The following is a 20,703-nucleotide window of genomic DNA, read 5'->3' as shown; positions in this document are numbered from 1 at the left end:
ATTTTTTTTTCTCATTTCTGTGAAGGGTGTCAGGCAGCATGGTGGTAGATGTTTTTTTTTGTACTTTTGTACCTTCATTGTCTAGCTTTTCACCTGGAAACGTGGATATATTGTACCTTTAAACACTGATATAAGGTGCATACTAAAGCTACAAGAATACAGTTTAGTTTCTTCTTTCTTCTGAGAGTGTAGTGATGAGTTTACTAATTTACTGAGCTAGATTAGCCTCACTTCGTTGTGTGTGTGTGTGTGTGTGTTTTCCTGGTCCATTGCCACGTCCCTGTTTCTGAGCACCAATGAGAGAGCGCTCGCGCTGGCCAGGTAACGCGTTACCTGTGGGTCACGTGGGCGATGGCCAGGTAAGAGGCGCGCACAAAAGCAAGCACGAGCGAGCAGCCATTACGGGGCTCGCGCGACTGTTTTTTTTTTTTTTTTTTTTTTGCATAGAGTTTCACACGCGATCGAAAGGCCACGGAGACATAAAGGAACTCAGAGCACTGCTTACCTGCTCTTAGGTGTGGGGGTGACTGGGGGCCCTTACTTCACTGTCACCTGGGGTTTTCTTTGGTATCAGGGTATCGGGTTGTTGCTTTATTTCTTTTCTTTTCTTTTTTTTAACTTTTACTTCTGTATTTTATTTTAATTTTTTTTTAAAAAATGACGGTTAATCCTGAATACCTGGTGCTGCTATTCACCACGACGTCTGGCGCGAGCGGAGAGCTGTTAGGTTCAGACGAGAAGGAAATCGTTCAGCTGGTGTGGCAGGTCTTGAATTTAAGCACTAAAAAGGTAAATATCATCCTTTTTGTCAGGTTAAGTGAGAAAAAGTATGACTATTCACAATAATATACATTTTGAGTAAAGTTTCTTTTCGTCACTTTTCATTTTATGTCATATTTTTTGCTGAAAAGCTCGACGACGTCGACTATGTAGCTAGCTCGCCGACAAACTAGTCAAAACCACACACCGACATTTGGGCTTTATAGAACAGCCATGTTTAGACGAATTATTTATGAATTTGAGTTTATTTTTTGTACGTGAATGTGTGTTGGGGTTTTTGTTGTTGTTGCTGTTGTGAAGACCGGTGCAGTGAATGAAGTGCTGGTGAAGCCGGAGAGTGTGGAGCTGACGGAAGAGTGCAGGGAGGAGAGCGGCCTCACTGAGGAGGCCCTTTCAGCTGCTGCTCCTCTGGAACAAGCCCTCAATCAGGTGCGCAACTAAACAGCAGGGAGCTAGTAAAAAAAAAAACACACTCTCACATGCAGACATTTGATTTTATATTCTGCTTCACTGATTAATATGATACCACTGATCAACACTAAGTAGTTTGTAAACCATACTCCATATTCCATATTTATATTTATATTTGCAGTTTTAGTTATTTATTAGTTGCTTGCATATTTGAACTCAGAGATAAATTCCAGTTGGCATTGCAGGTAAAAGAATCTACAAGATTGACACCAGGAATGTTTACTAATAGTTTCTCTAGGTTTCAGCTGAAGTCTTCAAACAAACAAAAGCAATATTTAGAGAAAAACAGTTTGGGCTCATGAGCAGCTGAAATCGATTTCCATTTGGTTCGGATTTTGCCGTGTAGTTTCAGGTGGAATTTTCTTCAGGGCGTTGATTGCTTATGCTGAGCCTATGCTTTCATCTCGTGTAACTGTCACCCCGAGTCAGATTATATCTATTTGACATGGATTTGATTTTATTTTTTGACAGGGTTAAAAGTGGAGATGAACATCAAGGATTTTTTTTTTTTTTTTTCAGAGAATATCACATGGCGTGACATAGGGCATGTCCACAAATATACACTGCGTCTGAAAAGTCAGAAAAACCAATGGGAATATATTGAGCAAATATATATTTTATCCATAAAAACCTGATACAGCGACTGAGAACATGCGTAGAGATTAAGGATGAAAATGTAGAGCATATGTTGTACACAATAAGTACAAAATTAAGTATATGTAGTTTTGCTGTCATTGGTTTGTGACTTTACGGGCACGCTGTAGTATAACAACTTAAAAATGATAGTTTAAGAACATAAAGTTCACTATGGTACTTTACTGACATTTGATTTACTTCAAAACATTGACATGCTGCTATTAGCCATAACTTTTGTGAAACTTATACTAGGAAATGTGTGGGGGACTCCTTTACCCTGCGGTAAATTGCAGCTGAAATGTAATCAGGAGAGTAATTGTTTAATTAACTGTATGTGTCTGTGTGTTGTGTGTGTAGTTTAACCAAAGGTTGCACTCAGAAATAAGCACAAGTTCAGGGAATTCCTTCTGCCTCTGCACGGATGGTCAGCTTCACCTGCGTCAGGTTTTGCATCCGGAGGCTTCCAGCAAGGTATGAAGGTCTACTTCTGTAACCTAATGTTAGAATTCTGTCATTACATTATATTATATTGTCAGAATCATGTACAGTTGTTAATGTTACTGAGATCTCTGAATCTAAATGAAGTTGCACTCTTTGTTGCAGAACATCCCACTACCTGAATGTTTTTTCTCATTTTTTGATCTGCGGAAAGAGTTCAAGAAGCATTTCCCATCTGCGGCTGATCTGAAGGACTTGGATCTTAAGTTTATGGCAGATTGTATCCTTCAACTTTTTTTGTTATTTACTGTTTAGCATCAAAACCATCATCGGAATACAGGAATCTAAATAGCTAATCTGTTGACATACACTAATATGCACAAGATGAACAGCTATGCAGCATGGGTGTTTGCAGATTTTAGAGCAGGGTTAATGGGTGCATTGCTCCTACCATGGACAGAGGAATATATAAACATATTGTATAAAAAGCACCTTTGTTTATTAACATTATAATGAAAGTTACACCATGTTTCTAGTCGATGCTCCAAGGCAGAGGCTGTATTTTATATATCTAGAAGTGCACTCAGAAGGAAGTCAGAAGTCAGTTGACAGGCTGTGTGAGAGATAGCATGCTAAAGGGTGTGTGTATGTGTGTGTGGAAAAGGGTGTTGGCTGCAGGAGCCTAAGGTTTTGAAATGCAAATAGAGGGACAATAGTGTGTGCCCAATAAGCCTGCAAGAGAAAGCAAAGAATGTTTAGCCAACAAGCTTAAACTGCCACACCCACCTAATGACATCACACACACACACGCATGCGCACACGCACACACATGCACGCTTGAGTATGTATAACCGTATACACAAAGGTGAATCATAAACTTTCCTTTTCAGTGGACTGTGTTTGCAATAGGTTATACATTAATGGTTGTACTGTGTTATATGTGATAATCCTGCTCTTTTTATCACAGTATTATCATTAATTATGGTGTCTGGAGTATAGGGTTTGGTAGCTTTCCTTAACTGCATCTCTGGTCAGACCTGAATGTGAAGGTGGATTCTGGTAATAACTTTACTGCGCTCAAGGTTCATCAGATGTCCAGCATTGCTCTAGCACTCATCTCTGAGCCTGTCTGTAAGTGATACACTTATACACACACAGGCACATTCACATACACACAGCAACTGAAATGCAATCAGCCAAATTTTTGACAGTTTAATTTTAAGCTTTAAAATATCATCACAGGTCAAATGTTCTCGTGCCCTGAGAAAGTGAATGAGAAGTTTGAAACTGGTACCTGGTAAGAGTTTTTATTCGAACTAAGTTTCTGTAGTGTTTCTCAGTGTTATAAACTGTAATACTTCATATAATACTCGATTGTTGATCATATTGTTGCATATTATGCTGTGTGTGTGCAGCAGCAAGATGGAGCGGATAGATGACAATACTGTGATCAGGGCTCGAGGTCTTCCCTGGCAATCCTCAGACCAGGATGTTGCACGCTTCTTCAGGGGTCTCAACATTGCCAAGTATTAAAAGCAATTTTAAATCATTTATTAATAATAATATACTCTGTATTATACAGTGCATTTCAAAGCTGTCTTAAAAGCATCCATTGAGTATACCTAACAATGCCAAAGCACAAGGCTTAGCCATTATTGATTTATAACATTTATACAAATCTTCCAAATGGGACCAGATAATCATAGGGCTGTGTGTGTGCGTGTGTGTAGAGGGGGTGCTGCTCTGTGCCTGAATGCTCAAGGCAGAAGGAATGGTGAGGCACTCGTGCGGTTTGAGAGTGAAGAACACCGGGACCTGGCACTGCAGAGACACAAACATCACATGGGCTCAAGATACATTGAGGTGCATTTTATTAGTACACCAATCTTTATGCAAATTAATTATACCCATGCTAGTGTTAATATACTGTATGTTATCCCATCCTGTTAATAAGAAATGTGTTACATTGTCCTGTTGTTGACCTATGTGAAGTTTGTCATCCTAATATGTGTGGCTGTCTTTAGTTATTTAGAAGCAGATTTGGAGTTGCGTTAAAATGCGTAGTATTGATTTAATACTTATGTGGTTCTCAGACAGTTGTGCAGGAGCTGTGTGTGTGGGGTACAGTTTGCAAAAACAGAGGTGTGTCTTAGTTATGCACGATTCTGATCTTGAATTTAATTTAGATTTTTCTTGCGTGATATGAGCTCGAGTGAGGCGGTGTATTAAATCCAATGCCTTTGTCTGATAAGTTGTTGTCATCACAGTTGGTCATTGTTGTCACCACAATAGGTCATGCAAAAATTTTTGTTTTGTGCTGTAAATACATTCAAATAACCATGAAATGCCATTTGAGGGCAATATTAAATACATAAATATGACAGTTAATTAATTGTTTTGTTTATATAAAGCCCATGAAAAGCAAGAGACAGCTTATTAATCAAAGACATCTCAAGGACTGAATTATGTATGGATAAAATCTTGAATAACACTTACTTAAATAGAGCTTTAAAGTGTAGCAGATGAGTGCTTGTCAGCTTATCCTTCAAACTGGTGACATGTTTTCTTTACAGGAGAGCACATTGTATTAACAAAAATTGCCATTATTTTATTCATTCGACCACTCAAATAAAAAAAAATAGTGAATTAAAAGCGTGATAAAATAGCCTACATTCTGCCGACACATTGCAATTTCATGTCCTCGATTTAGGATCCCGTGTCTGCATTAAATTATGATCACAAATTACTGTCAGCAAACAATATAAAAAAAATGAACTACACACAGGTAATTATTGCAATTATTTGACATAAACCAACTCTGAACTTTCTTGTCATAAATGTTGAAGTACCTTTGAACTTAAATCGCTAACCCTGAGTATGGTCTGTATCTACATGCACTCTAATATAATAGTTATTATACTGTAAAATATTTCTTCAATACAGAGAGAAAATATTGTAATTTTGTGTTCCAGGTTTATAAAGCAACTGGTGAAGACTTCTTAAAGATTGCAGGAGGTAAAAAAAAAAAAAAAACAGTCCTCTCACAGCTTCTTGTGCACTTTTGTCATCAGTAATACTGTATGTAATACAAATCCATTACGTTTGTATTTCAATAACAGGCACCTCTAATGAAGTTGCAAAATTCCTGTCACGAGAGAACCAGGTGATCATCCGCATGCGGGGATTACCGTTTACTGCCACAGCTGAGCAGGTGCTGCAGTTCTTCTCTCCATCATGCCCAGTGACGGATGGCACAGAGGGTATACTGTTTGTGCGCTTCCCTGATGGCAGGCCCACCGGGGACGCATTTGTCTTGTTCTCCTGTGACGAGTATGCAGAGAATGCTCTGAAGAAGCACAAGGAAATCCTGGGCAAGAGGTACATCGAGCTGTTCAGGAGCACAGCGGCAGAGGTGCAGCAGGTTTGTACAAATATTCATACTATCTGTGATGTATGGTGAGCACGCAGCACGACTTAGAATGAGTTATTCGATATTGGACTTCTAAGCAAAATGTGCTTAAGTGGGCTTTACTGATATTTATTAACGGTATAATTCGTTAAAAAGGATATGAACATTAGAATCATTATACCCTAGAAATTGTAAAGACCAGTGGTTCTCAAAGTGGTCCAATAAAGCATAGCCAGGGGGTCTACATGTGATTGATTTTAATTTTGTTACAGTAGTGGAAATCTCATCCCTCCATTAGTAAAGCTATTATTTTTATTATTGATTTCTTATACTTATTAGACTGATCACTTAAATTATTTCAAATGTCAGTAACTCAAAAACAAGATACAAATAATGTCAACTTCGGCCTAATGTGTTCTGTTAGTGTAAACAATAATCTCTATGGCGCTATTAAATAGACAAAATATTATTGCTCACTTCTAAATAATGCTAATCCACTACATCGGTACTGAGGGGGTCTTTGGAGTAATTTTTAATTTATTTTTAAAGCGGTCCCTGGCTATAAAAAGTTTGAGAACCTCTTGTTTAGACAGCTCAGTGCCCCAAGCAAGCACAGTGCAGTGCTTTTCCTGTTCTTGCTTGATTTGACTCGGCAGCTACATGTCAGTCTAACTGACTGGCTGATCCGAGTGTGTTGCAGCAGGGATGTTACGTAAACTTGTAGGACCGTGGTAATCCAGCTCTGCATTTTGACACACCTGTACTGTCAGCACTGTTTCTTGCCTAACTTGCCAATTAACCTGGGATTGTAGCAAGAAACATTCCTGGTGAAGTGTTTCCCATACTTAGGTGATATTTTGGTGCTTGCACCCAGGTGTATTGACTAGCACCCAAGTATATTTATTCTCATACAAACATGCTTTATTTATTAATCTGTTCTGAGAAATCAGTTCCTTGTTTCCAATTTGGCAGTGACATTAGGGCAGCTCTGGGAACAAGAGAGAGAGACAGAGCAGCAGTAATGAGTAAAAAAAAAGTACCTGGTGAAGCTGGTAAACATTCTTCTTTCTTATTGGTGATTAAACATTATTTAGCCTATGAGTTTGGTGGAACCCAATAAAATACAAATACAACTTATGCTGCTTATTTATCCACCAGGGAAATGTAGTCAGGCAACACATTTTATATGAGGCAGAATGCAACCGATGAATTCAAATCCAAATCAGTTTCTTGTTGTCAGTATGTACCAAAACCTTGAACATTTTGTTCACCATTTATATTTGTGACTTGCATGAGTGGCTAGTAGCTAATCAGGAAAAGTTCAGGTGCAAGCAATCCTCTTTATCAGGGTGATTGAGTTAGTGATAAATTATTAGTTTTGTGTTTACCAACCTGTTTTACTCTTACATGGGTGTCACGATTTCATGCTCTAATACAGGTATATTTAGAAATTAAACAGTTTAATCTCATAGAAAGGCAGCTACACCTCACTTCTCCACATTGTTGCCAAATCTTTTCGGTGGAAAATAAATAAGGCATGCTCAAAGAAGTCACTACAGCTCACTAGATGATGATATAGATTAATTTTCATATTGGTTGAATCATCATTGTTATTTGCATATCAGAACATGTGACATGAAGACTCTGAAGAGTCTGAAAAGTCTTAGAATAGAATAGAATAGACATTTATCAGAATGGAAAATAATAAATTGTAACTTATTTAGAAGAACTATTTATGTATTTATATCAATTCTATCAAGAACATAGACAATATCAAAGAGTGATAGTAAATATTTGGTAGATAGACATTAAGGACAAGGTTGGAAATGGTATAAATGGGTTTTATTACTTGTAAATATAGCCAAGAAAGAGTTTAAAATGAAGAACAAAGAAGTGTGTGGATGGGGCAAACAATTGGTCGTCTGAAACAGGCTCATGCAAGCACAACTCAGTCAGGGTTTACACACTGGTGGTGAGCAAACCTGCTATCTCTACTTGAATAAGTAGCAGCTGTGGTGTGAGCTGGATAGCCATACAGTCACTCACTGGACAGTCACTCACTGGACAATCACTAACGCCTGCTCAAAAAGTAGCTAGACACTCTAGCCACAGAGTCACTAAGATGGCACCACTGCTTCTGTCATTTCTGGGCTAAATTAAAAGCTTTCTAAAGTACAGTCAAAAGGAATACTTGTTTATTCGATACAGTCATTGAATTATGTCAAGGAATTATATGCAGGAATTTTGCATGAAGGAATTTTAATGAAACAATGAAGCTGAAACATTCAGCTACCTGAAACATTTAGTACCTAGGCTGAGGAAACAGTGAACACCTCCATTCCTTTTTATATCCCCTGATTAGCAACATAGATTATAGAGGTTCTGCTCTGAATTATCCTAAACATTTCCTGTCAACAATTTTGGCAAAAGGAATAATCATGAAACTACAGTAATTATTTTGAAATAAAGCATTTGGTTACTGATGTTTTAATTTGGAATATTAAAAATGCAAAAAACTGTGAATCTTATCCTGATGTTTTTGTTTAAGAGAAGGAAAAGAAAAGCGCAGAAATCTTGCCTTTGGCAGTTTGCAATCCTGGTAAATGATGCTTAAAATGTGTGTGTTCTCCAACTAAATGGTTTTACTTATTGAACAATTGCACACCACTGCAATCCGTGAAAAACATTAGCTGCCAATGCACTGAAAAAAGATTTCAGTCAAACTGTATGCAATTTTCCCAAAATTGTTGTTGTATTAGTGATCAGTGGTAAATGTCACTCAAATGTATTTTCTTATTATATATATGTATATATGGTATTTAAGAGCTATATTTATTTATATGTTCTTATGCATATATATATGTACTTATACTTGTATATGTTACTTAAAACATTTTTGCTTATTTAATAGAAGTGTTGTATTCACCCAGTTAGGTTCTACCATCTAGAACACACACACACAGGGTGTGTATCAACGTGTTGTTATTTTATTACCACTCAGCAGAAAGCAAACATCCTCTTGGCCCAGATCCATAACTGCAGTGTGCTGTGCTGTGTATTGTTCAAATATGTTGTAATGTGTGGAAAAGTTTTTGTTTCATTGTATGGACATCTGTATGTGTCTGTAGGTTTTGAACAGATATTCTTCAGCTCCACTGATTCCGGTGGCGCCCTCACCTATCCTGCCCATAGTGGCCCAGCCTGCGTTTGTGCCATCAACAGTTGCTGCCATACCTGGAACGAGGGACTGTCTGAGACTGAGAGGTCTGCCATATGACGCTACTGTTCAAGACATCCTGCTGTTCCTAGGCGAATACACAGCTGATATTAAACCACATGGAGTACACATGGTTCTCAATCAGCAGGTAACACACTTACCTACACAGTGTATACACTGACATCTTAGGTCTCACATGCAATATTGTTCTTATTGTTAATGTCTCAGTTAATGAATGGTTTCTTTAACACACACACACACACACACACACACACAAATCACACAAATTGTGCTTATTGTTAAGGTCTCAGCATATTAAATGCAGAGACAACATCTGCAAAGGTCGTGTGAAGACAAAGCTACCTTAGCGAGCTTACAAAATTCATACTCTCTGCAGTTTCATATTGGTTGTTGTGTACAAGTACTCCAGTACATGACAGTTTCCACAACTACAGAAAGAAGATTGGGCAGCTGGTTCTTCTGTCACTGTGAAGCTGTGAAAACCATATTTTGCAAAATGAGAGTAAGAAAGCGTATATAATGCACTCACGATTTTTTCTGAAGGTTTCTCAGGACCTGTGTTTTTTTTCATTCCTGCATTCAGATTATGTGGTTAGATGTGTTGTGGAATGTCTCATAAATCTTCATAAACCTCTTTACAGGTATATATAGCTTCAGACCAGTCCAGTCTTAAACTATTGATCATGTGTGCTCCAGACAAATACAGTATATATGAAAAAAACTCAAATGACAAAAGTGCATTTCACCATAAGGTTTAAAATTCAAAAAAAAAAAAAAAAAAAGGTAAAACTCAATTTCTAAAACTGAGGTCCAAAATAATTCAGCCCAGCCCCCTTATGACAGTTATTATGAGTGTCATGTTTTGTAAATAAAACTTATATGGGTTTGTTTTTCCTTTTCAGTGTGCAGGTTCCCTTTTTGTTTCCTATGGCTTACGTGGCTAATAACTGATGTTCTCCATCAAAAATAAAATGAATAAGCCAAAAGGTTCAGAGGGTTCATGATGTCATTCAAACAAATCTACATCCTGATTTTTTTTTTACTTTTTCTATGTGTCAGGTGTTCCCACTTTATTATACATATATATAAAATGCAGCATTAGGGAAGAAAATGGAGGTTAGGCGTAGGCCTATGTTTAATTTCAGTGCATTTGTGTGTGTGTTTGTAGGGCCGTCCATCAGGTGATGCGTTCATCCAGATGCGGTCGGCGGAAAGGGCGCATGCCGCGGCTCAGCGCTGCCACAAGCGCAGCATGAAGGAACGCTATGTGGAGGTATTCGCCTGCTCAGCACAGGAGATGAACGTGGTGCTGATGGGTGGCTCGCTCTCAAGGAGCGGCCTTTCGCCGCCACCATGTAAGTTACGACGTAAGTGCTAATGGGCTGCGGGGCTGCTTTTCTCAGCTGCGGGTAGGTGGCGCTTCACACCTTCCTCTTCCTCCTTTCCTTGCTCCCTTCTTCCCTCTCACTCAGAAGTCCAAGGCACTGGAAGAAGACAGGAAGTGGGAACAGGCAGGAGTGAAATCATCTGGGTGGATGTACCTTTTTTGTGATTATTTGCGGTGACTGATTCCACATTCACTCATTTTCCAGCTGTGGAGAGTGGGGCTCTAATTTGGGACTGATTTGGGATTATTGTAAGTCTTTGATTTGTGAATGAATCTTGTGATTAAGGTTCACTTGTTTTGAAAATTGTATGGCACTCTGTTCGCATGATGCACAACCTCTCAAGCACAAGATGTGACACGGACAAAACATGTGGAGTGACTTTTTGTTTTGGTGCAGTATAGATTTCTCCTTGCCTCCCTTCTAATCTAGACTAGATTGTCAGGTTGCTCACCTTTTGACCCCAAAATACCCAACATCCAGCACTCAGACCTGTATAAGCCAGATCATTTGAAAGTCCCACAGATGCCACTCATGCTTTGGGCTCTGTAGTGTAATGTCGTTGGGAAGGTCGGTGGAGGAGGGTAGCACACCTGACTAGCTGCTGAATGATGGTGGCAGTCACTGATTGTTGAGGGAAGTTTATATCAAGCTGCACGCTTTTGTGAAGCAGAGAGAATTTTGAATGTTGAGCTATATAACAATAGGATTTTAGACTCAGTGAGAACATGAAACAGTACTGGCCAGTAGAACAGGCTGGTTTGAAGTTTGGAACACTGAGTGTTTTGCAATGAGTAGTTCATTGTTTGTGTGCATGGGTGACTGCATGATCTTCTGACAACAAACAATGAACAGGGTCATAAACAGAGGTTATGAGTTACAATGGATTTCAGACACTGAATTGAAGACTATAGATTGATAAGTGGATAAATGGGGTGGTGTAGGCTGGGCTGAGGTGTTTTAAAGCAGACCTTTATCATGCCCTATCACAGTTCTTTGCATGGCTTCTCCTTGAAGAACTCTGGTTTGCAGTGGTTCTCTGGAGCCACTTCACACTGATGATTAATCAGTAACTGGTGCATTAACAGAATCCTTAAACTGAAGTGTGAACGGGCATGATTTGATATGGTCCAAAACACAATTTAAACAAAATACTAACTACGGGAGTTACCTAGTCACTTTGACTAGATGCGTGGGGTATAAGTTTTAGATTGTTCTACCTAAACTCTTTCATTCATGTTCTGCAATTGCAGGTCTCTCTCCTGCATCTTACTCTTTCCCTCCTGCGGGGGCTGTACTTCCTGCTGGAGCAGTGCTTCCTGCAGGGGCAGTCCTTCCTGTGGAGGCAGCAGCTCTCTACCCCTCCCAGTTCCTGTTGAGTCCCCGCCCAATAGCACCAGCTACGTTCTACCCAGCTAACAACCAGATGTACGTAAACTACACAGCCTACTATCCAAGGTAATATCAAATACACAACCATTACAATATTGAGAGACACACAAACACATGCATCCTTTCTTATAAATCAAGTTCCGTTTCTGGAAGTCGTGGGCCGGATCCTGATACAGAAAAACAGTGAAACATTTTCAAAGGAATTTATTGCAAGACAGGTTAAATAAAATGCTGTTCAATAGGGTTCAGAAATCCACAAATCAGGGTTAAAAAAAATCATGGTGCTGTTGTTTAAAAATATACATTATATGAAAATAATGTGATGTCATAACAGTGTTTTTTACAAATGAAACAAATGCTGTATACACAGGATAGTTTTAAATAATGTCTTATTAATTAATTAACTTTTTAATTAATGTAAAGAATTTTTAAAATAATATTAACTGATATAGACTGGGTACATTGTTTAGAAGTTTTTATAAATGAAGTTCTTGGTAGTATACTCACTTTCATTTTTGTATATAGTAAATGAATCCTGGGTAGAATGTAGAATTTAAAAGTATCTGAAAAAAGGCAGAGAGCTTTCCTCTACTTTACTTGAATATTTTATATATATATATATATATATATAAGACCTTATTTAAATGACCTTATTTAAATACAAAATTATAGGTGTAAGTGAATGGAGAAATGTTTTACAAACATGTTTAGTTTAGTTTAATTTTTATTATTACATTTTATTTATTATTTACATTATTTTATTTATTATTTATTACATTTAATCTAATTGAGGAATGTTAGAAATTACTATTTGGAAAAGGCTCAGAACCATTCTTTGTTTAATCTGTGGCAATAATAATGATTAAACAGGAATAAAACGTAGGAAACTCCAGGTGTCTAAAAAACTTTGCATACCAAAAAGTTGTGTACAGTTTAGCACAGGTATTATCTTATATTTTTAAAGATTTTTTAAAGGTATGTACAACTGTACATGCTATTTGTCTCCTGACTTGTGACTAATGTTTTTTTTTTTGTTTGGTTTTTTTTTTGCAGTGAATAGAATTCTTACTGGTTGTTTTGGTTTGGCGTCTCTGTATTTTGAAAGAAATATCCAATGTTTACTTTTTTTTTTTTTTTTTACATTTCAAGAGCAAAAAACTCTTTGGGAAGCTTACTTCATATACTAAATATCTGCAAATATACATACCTTTTCATAGATGCAACTAATACTAATTTTTCAAATAGAGAATTTTTCATCCTATATTTCATTCCTAGTTCCAACAAACATGTCTCTGATATGAAGATGCTACTAAAGGGCTTGATGAGAGGAGTCAGGTGTATTATTGTAGTGCAGCCTGTGAGTTACTGTAGTAGTCTCAAGACATAATGAATTCTGATGAGACCTTTTGACTTGGTATGAGTTATTTTTTATTGGCTTTCCAGAAGAGCAGGTAAATTATTTAAATTTTGTTAAAAGTAGTTGGAAAAATAATGCTGACATCTCTTGCATACTTACTTGGCTGATGCTTATTTTCATTCATGGATGATATAACATTTGATATTAACATAATGTTACATAATATTCTTATCATATGTGCATGACTGTGTTATCAGTCACCTTGAATTAAATTGTAGAAACTTGTTCTGTTTCTAAAATACATGGCTAGTTAAACCCAGCAGTTATAATAATGTAGTTTAGTTTTACTAATGAATGTGATTTTGAGTATAATGTTGGAGGAAAGGTTTATTACTTTTATTTCAGTAATTCTTATTAAAATACCTTTCCTTTAAATCAACAAAAGTGTGACTTTGCTTGAGGCAGCTTCACAGAGCTCTGAAAATGCTGAACATAATGACCCTGTAACAGCCTTCAAGAAAGACTTGCGCAACCAGAACAGCATGCATTAGCTGGGTGTGTTACTGTGTTCCGTGTGTGTGTGTTTTTCAACACCCAGCTCCTATAACCCCTGTAAGGAAATGTGTGTGGGAGGACTGGATGGGTTACCTGCTGTATATTTGAATAAATCAAATGAGAGTAAGATTGACCTGGGCCTGCGCGATTCATGATGAAATAGGAATCATGATTTTTTTTAGCATGGAATTGAGATGATGATGATTCTCACACAAAATTGACAAATTATATAAGGAACAATATGTATATTTACTAAATTCTTACATTACTGTAGCTACCAATAGCTAAATCTTCCTAGCTGCCGTTGTGAGTAAAAGGAAACACTTCAAATAGGTTTATATAGAAATATTTTTGAAGTATGTAGTGATCCTGGTACTAATTTATTGGTTGCTGGTGTATTTTCACTTTCTTTGCGAAGTTTGTGGTTGTCTGCCACTCAGATATCACAGGGGGTCATTGCACAGTTACAATAGCTTTTCTTTTCTCACGCACCATGTTCTAGTGGCGTGCAGAATATCATATGCGAAATAAGCAACAATTAACATCATATTAATGAAAAGGCCACTGCAGGTAGTTCAGCAGGTAGTTGAACGACATTGAGGGTAATGTAAGAAACCGTTAATCAAAGTGAAAACATACTAAAATGTCATAAATTGAGCCCTGTGTTGACCAAACCTCTAAAAGGTTACTTCAGGATTTTTCGTTATTTAATGGTTATGAGTTTGTTAAAAAAATTAATGGTTTGTGTTGGTCATTGTCTTTTGTCAGTTCTAATGCTACAAAAATAAATATGAAAATATATAGTATAGTATTGTGATACTTGTACTCCTTGCTTTAAAATGACCTTGTCTTTAGCCCACCAGGCTCTCCACCCAATGTGGGCTACTTCCCGGCAAGCACACACACACCTGGCTCTGTCCTCTCCAGCCCACATGCAGCACTGATCAGGATGCAGGGCCACACCTCCACTCATACCTATAGCACCGGAGTAAAGGAAATCCTCAGCATGGTGCAGGCTTATCAGGTGGGTGGAACAGTGCACATCAGTCAGGAGCTTATACCTACACCCTTACAAACTGGTTTACACCCTAACTCTTGCAGGGGTTGCATCATGGAGTACTCAGATTCAAAGTCACAGCCTTCTGATCAAGAGCACTGTGGCTCAGTATTCAACACAATTTTCAACAAAGCATGTAGGAATTCTCTATTATTTTTTAAATCAAAGTTTCCTCCAGTATGATGTTGTTACCAATTCCAGTATCTAGGAACTTTTCCGAATCTGAGCAATTGCAAGTCAGAAGGAAAGCTTTGACCACTAAACATTCATTATGGAAATGTGAAATCATAGGCCCACATTGTCATTCGTGTCATTCAAGGTGAGCTAGTGCTGTCCTTATTCTGCTTTTTATCCCAAACGTTAAAAGTGGAAAATGAAAGGTGTGTGTGTGTGGTTGGGTGTTTTTGGGTAGGGCTTGGTTGTAGAGAGTATTTGGGTGTGTCATATGTCCTGCGGTGTTGAGCATTAGAGAGTAAATCGTTTCAGTGGATCTGTGGAAAACTTGCATACTTCTCTTCTGCAGTGAGCTGAACAGGTTCATCTTGTCTGGATTCCCTCACATACATTACACAGGGTGTGGTACGTTGGCCTGCAGTAACACGATTCTGCTGTTTTATTATCTCTGTTCGTCCTCAGACTTCTCTCATATTTTGGAACAGCGAAAGTAGTAGATAGTTATTAGTAGGGAGTACTGATCTCAAAACTAAATTTAACACATTTATATGCAAATGAGAATGAAATTGTGAATGAGCTCAACATAAAAAAAAGCACTTTTAATCAGTCATAACAGCATACACACTCACAAACGTATGACGTTTCAGTGTAACATATTAGTTTACAGTTTGAAATGGGTCAGAGTTAGTTATTTTTTAAATTTGCTAATTCATTCAAATGCATATTCACACTCTCTGTGCATGTCTGATGCTCTACAGGCATTCTTATAAATAGGATTTAATAACTTGCCAGTGATGATGTCTGGCCAGTTTGTTACTGAAAGCATGTCAACAATAAAATTATTGAAATGATTTCTGGAGTATCCTCTCTAGGAAGAGCGTTAGTTTGCGATCTCTCAGTGGAACTCCAGGATATTGGACATAATACAAGATGGCAAAAAATGTTAACCCAAGTGATAGATGCAGAAGCATGAAAAGATTTCAAAAACACAGCAATACCTGTCCTTTAAGCCAACCAGCATTAATGTACATAAGATTTCAACCTCGCTGAGTTGAAACTGGACCACACTTGGCTGTTGTATGTAAAGTAGGTTTCAGGCTTATGAACACTCAGAAGCGTAAAAGTGGGAAGGTTTTGGGGATTTTGCATGTATCTGCAATCCAGATGACTTTTAATTCATTCATTAATTTCTCAGTTAATTAGCTCTTATTAGATTGCAACATAATATTGAATGTCATTCATGTCATTCCTCATGTCACCCACCTCAGGGGGTTTTTGCTTGCCCCTGTCACCTCTGGCTTGCTCATTGTCTGTGTTAAAAGACCTTTATGATCAGTGACCCAGAGCCGTAACCACTGCACAAATAAAATTGAATAGAATTACACTGTCTAAAAATTTTTTAAAAACTTGGAGCTGAAATACCTTTTTTTTTTGTGACAAATTGTATAGTTTGTATAGTTTTGCAGCAGTATCACCTGGAAGCAGAAAAATTTTAAATACAATTTACCGATTCACCAAATGATCTACAGTGGGACTGTACTGTGTCCTATGCACCCATATATTCAAAAACATGAATTTAGAATGTATCGCTTTAATGGTCACATTTAAAGGGAAAGTTATTAAGTGACTTACATTGCACACTGAATTTATAGAGAATACCTGCTTTTGTAATATGCATGTAAAGGACACTTATCTGTTAATGAGCTTTTCAGTGTCGTGCTACAGAATGGTCCTGAGGTTAAACTAGCTGTGCAAGTTATAAATAGTAATATTTCTTTCTTTCTCTCTCACAGCCCAGCAACAGTGAAGCCTTGGTTACTCTGCCCCCCCTGCTCTCAGCCAAACAACCTATTGCAGATCAGAGCCTCGGAGGAGGAGCCTATCTGGACTTGCAGTTGATATAGACTGTGCCAGTCGTGAAGCCACATCCCTTTATTGTAAACGTTCGGCCCTCAGAAACATAGCATGTTTTGTCATTCTAGCTATTTATGTGAACATATAAAAAGAATATATTTGAATTTTTGTATATATTGCACACTTTTACTGCAGTAGTATGAGTTGAGTAATATTCTGCTCTTAGACAAGTAGTAGTTTCTGTCTGAGATATTTGTGCCTTTGTTTTGAGTGTGTATGTGTATATGTGTGTGTACATGTTGGAAAGAATAATCGCTCAGGAAAATGTTAAACCAGAATGAGCTTTTTTGCCATCTGCATTGAATCAAACTTTCTATTATTCATTTTTCAGCCAAATTGTTAGAAAAAGAGGATATCTTTCTGCAGAGATCTCTAGGAGTGAGTGTGTTTGTGTGTGTTTGGCCCTGTCTTTACAGTCTTCACACACGCTGATGTGAATGTTTGCCTGCATGTACGAGTGTTTGTGCCTTTATCCCAGCCGATGTGACTCTACAGTTAGTATGTGGCAATGCATATTAGATTGCATATCCTCAAGCTTGACTCGACTTTTTTTTTTTTTTTAAGCTTCCATGATGAAGTTCAAAGAGCTATGTAACATGAAATGTTTACAAGGTATGCCACATCTTTATGCGTGGCAGAGTGCAGTAGGTTTGGAGCATAGGTGTCGTCACTCACAGAAGTTGCTTTAATCATTTCGCCAAAAACCGTTCAGGGTCAGAAACAGGAACAACCAGTACTTACTGTACTCAATGTGTGTGTGTGTGTGTGTGTGTGTGTGCGTGTGTGTGTGTAGCTGTTGTGCCTCATCATTTAAATACACAAGTGTCATCCTCAATCATTTGATGGAGGAATACTTGTACCATTTAGTTTTAATTGATGTAAATCTATTGACTTTTTTTTATGTATGTGTGTATGAGTGGGTGCAATAATCAGTGTGTGTACTTACTGTGCTCAACGAGTGTTTTGGGCCTACTGGAACAGACATACACACAAATGTATTTCAAATTAGCAAGTTTGTTTGTGCATGTAATGTGATTTGAATTACAAGCCTGTTTCAACGCACAGGTTTTTTTTTTTTTAATGGCCATGATTCTCACAGCTTGTACTCACTGCTTTTTTTAGTAAAGAATTTTTGAGTATGCCTAGACTTTTATAAGATATAGGATTAAAATATTTTTCACTAAGATGATGCAACATTTTAGCTCCACTGAGTTCCTTCCCAGACGTGCCAACAGGAAGTAGTACAGAAAGCACTACTTTAATTATAGCAGGAAAATCTCAATTTATGCCACATCAGATGTCAGATATTTGTTTGGCTATAATGTTATGGAGAAAGTGTTATTTTATTTTGGTATTTTATGTTAACTTAAAAAGAAAAAAATAAAGAAAAAGTTAACAGCTGTACGGAATTGCATTATTGAATTAACATTTGACTTTATTGGTTTCATTTCTTTAACACTCTTGATATGTGATTCATCAAAATGCAATAAGGGCAAACGGTTTTAAACGAGCACTTATTTCCCATCTGATTCTGCATCATTGCAAACCTTGGCCCTTCAATAAAGCACATAATTGCCATCTAGTGGGCTGCAAGAACATTCATGGTTTACTGAATATTTCAAATGTTTGAGATGTGCACTTTAATTTTACTTTAGAGAGCAATTTTCCCAGTTATGGAATGAACATGTTTTCAAACTGCTAAAATGAAACTATTTTGAGGTTAAATGAGGTTTAAATAAAGATGGCGACTCTCCTAGTCATATTTTAACTTTTTTTTTTTTTAAATAATGAGGGTTCTTTTTAAGGAGTGCATTTTTTCTGCTAAATGCTGTTTTCACGCACAATTAATATTTGCTGAATTCTTTCCTGGAGAGAATCACAGCATTGAGTCACGTCCTGTAATATCTAACAAGACTGGAACTAATTGTAGAGGGATCTTGGACCATTTCTTCCCTCTTAAATTGAGACCACAGGTTATCATTAGGGATTGAGACTGATACTGACATGATCATTGTAAAAATAATTTTTTCCCCCCTGCAATTATTGACTATATATGTTTGGGGTTATTGAGGCATAAAATATTCTAGTACAGAATTCATGATGCCAACAGTGTTCATAAGACCCCGTGAACCACCCGCCACAAAACAGCCCCAAAACATCAATGACCTGCTGCCATATTTTACAGTGGATATCAGGTGCTCTTCCTTGTATACAGCCTGCTTACTTGGTTAAGATCAGAAGCTGCATTTTTTTTGGCTTGGTCTCATTTAAAAGGTCCTTTATTGTTCTTTTAAAACAGTTGGTGGGTTGGCATCTTCAATTCAATTCAATTTGTATAGCACTTTTAACAATAGACAGTGTTACAAAGCAGCTTGCAGAAATCCGGAAGTGGATTTATATTTAGATCCCTAATGATCACGCCAGAGGCGGCAATGGCAAGAAAAAAATCACTGAGACAACATGAGGAAGAAACTTTGAGAGGAACCAGACTCTAAAGGGAACCCATCCTCTTCCGGATGACACCAGATAGTGTGATTATATGTCACTGTACAACTCTCGTACAACTGTATACTTTACTATGTGTGTTGAAAAAAGGATGAGCATCACAGTCTTTATGATTACAGCAGCAATTCTTAGGTACTAAATCTACAGTATCCAGGTGAGATTATTGTCCATCGATGAAAGGGTGACACTTGGGAATAAACTGTTTTTGGGAAATGCAAATCTTTTGCGTGTCCATGTGGGACCATCCACAGCAATCATCACGACATCCAGATTCCTGGCAAAATTTTTTAACTGTCATGGCTGTGGTTATGATGGTATTTTGAAATGCTTGTGTATTCTTATATCCATCACTGAAAGATCAGCAACTACTGGTTTTCCTCATGGTGATAGATGACATTTTAGAAAGATATGCAACTTCATGTTTATGCCCCAGGGCAAAAAAGAAATATTAGGCAGTAATACAGTTTCTCCACACTGACAGAATGGAGTAGTAGTATTTTTTTCCCTAAGTTGTGACATAGGTTTTTTAAAGAAAATACTATTTTAATAACGTTCTAATGAGTGATTTTTTAGAGGAACGTAGTCTGCCCGGTTGTTTAAAAGGAAAATCATTTTCATTGAATCATTTGTGAAAATTTATGTAATGTTCATTTGAAACACTCATTTTTATTACATTAATTCCATTAATTCTGCAGTTGATGGTACATCCATCATCCATGAAATCATCCATTCTGCCAAGAATGACCTTTGAAACTTGGACCACCCAGTTATGATTAACATGAGAACTGATTCATTCAGTAATTCTGTGTTTATTATATTGTGAGATACTGTAGCAATGAATATAAATTTAAATACTGTATAGTGTATGTGCAAAGCGTTTCCTCAAAATGTTAGAAAACTTAGATTGAAACAAATGACAGTGTGAAAGATCACTTTTTTACAGTGTATGTACAGTAGGCATGTGTAGTGCGTTATTTACAATAAATCACATACAAGGCGCTCTAAATATGGTATGAATCAAGCATCAAGGCTAAACAAAGTACCCTTTAAAAGTAGTTGGGGGGGGGGTGCGGCAAATAAACATGGTTTCAAATAACATAATACTGGACATTTTCAGAAGCATGAATTTGCACGTGCGCTGTACGAGTGATAAGCTTTACAATTAAAAATAGACTTAATATCACGTAAATGTAGAAAATTACTACAGCGCAACTGATTATGCGTATGTATGAATGTGTGCATGGACTCAGAGTTCTGTCATTAGTAATGCTCTCAGCAGTTTTTCTCTATCCATTCTCGGGTCTTCATTGCTAAACACAAACAAAAAACACAAACAAAAAACACAAAAGAAGCATTAAACACCTCATATAATCATGTCAGATTAAATAATGG

At 37.3% G+C, this 20,703-nt stretch overlaps 2 protein-coding genes across 4 annotated transcripts in view; one reads left to right on the top strand and one right to left on the bottom strand.

Annotated features, from left to right (window-relative positions):
- Positions 1 to 419: 419 nt before the first annotated feature.
- On the top strand, positions 420 to 18,210 carry esrp1 (epithelial splicing regulatory protein 1). 2 transcript variants are annotated; one of them, XM_026924724.3, is made up of 15 exons: positions 420 to 789; positions 1,081 to 1,209; positions 2,245 to 2,358; positions 2,491 to 2,605; positions 3,361 to 3,456; positions 3,568 to 3,622; positions 3,741 to 3,851; positions 4,056 to 4,188; positions 5,298 to 5,340; positions 5,445 to 5,746; positions 8,863 to 9,099; positions 10,141 to 10,327; positions 11,611 to 11,815; positions 14,517 to 14,685; positions 16,686 to 18,210. In XM_026924724.3, the coding sequence occupies exons 1-15, from the start codon at positions 658 to 660 to the stop codon at positions 16,794 to 16,796; spliced, it is 2,139 nt and encodes a 712-aa protein (XP_026780525.1). In that variant the 5' UTR covers positions 420 to 657; the 3' UTR covers positions 16,797 to 18,210. The 2 variants fall into 2 exon arrangements, with proteins under 2 accessions (XP_026780525.1, XP_026780523.1); XM_026924722.3 differs by having other exon boundaries at positions 10,141 to 10,339.
- A 1,890-nt stretch (positions 18,211 to 20,100) lies between these two features.
- Positions 20,101 to 20,703, bottom strand: part of epb41l4b (erythrocyte membrane protein band 4.1 like 4B) — a 35,696-nt gene continuing 35,093 nt past the window's right edge. For both annotated transcript variants that reach the window (XM_026924476.3, XM_026924477.3), the window contains exon 23: positions 20,101 to 20,621. In XM_026924476.3, coding sequence (XP_026780277.2) covers positions 20,558 to 20,621 — 64 coding nt within the window. In that variant the 3' untranslated portion in view covers positions 20,101 to 20,557. The remainder of the gene's footprint in view (positions 20,622 to 20,703) is intronic.

This window comes from Pangasianodon hypophthalmus, chromosome 22 (genome assembly GCF_027358585.1).
Source record: "Pangasianodon hypophthalmus isolate fPanHyp1 chromosome 22, fPanHyp1.pri, whole genome shotgun sequence".
NCBI lineage: Eukaryota > Metazoa > Chordata > Actinopteri > Siluriformes > Pangasiidae > Pangasianodon > Pangasianodon hypophthalmus.
Note: the sequence above shows the minus strand (reverse complement) of the source record. Positions and strands in the feature narration are given on the sequence as shown.

Bases quoted from the DNA above. Each gene is read 5' to 3' on its own strand.
- esrp1 (XM_026924722.3), top strand. From the start codon at position 658: ATGACGGTTAATCCTGAATACCTGGTGCTGCTATTCACCACGACGTCT. The intron at 2,359-2,490 runs GTATGAAGGTCT...TCTTTGTTGCAG, and splicing joins ATCCGGAGGCTTCCAGCAAG to AACATCCCACTACCTGAATG. The intron at 3,623-3,740 runs GTAAGAGTTTTT...GTGTGTGTGCAG, and splicing joins AAGTTTGAAACTGGTACCTG to CAGCAAGATGGAGCGGATAG.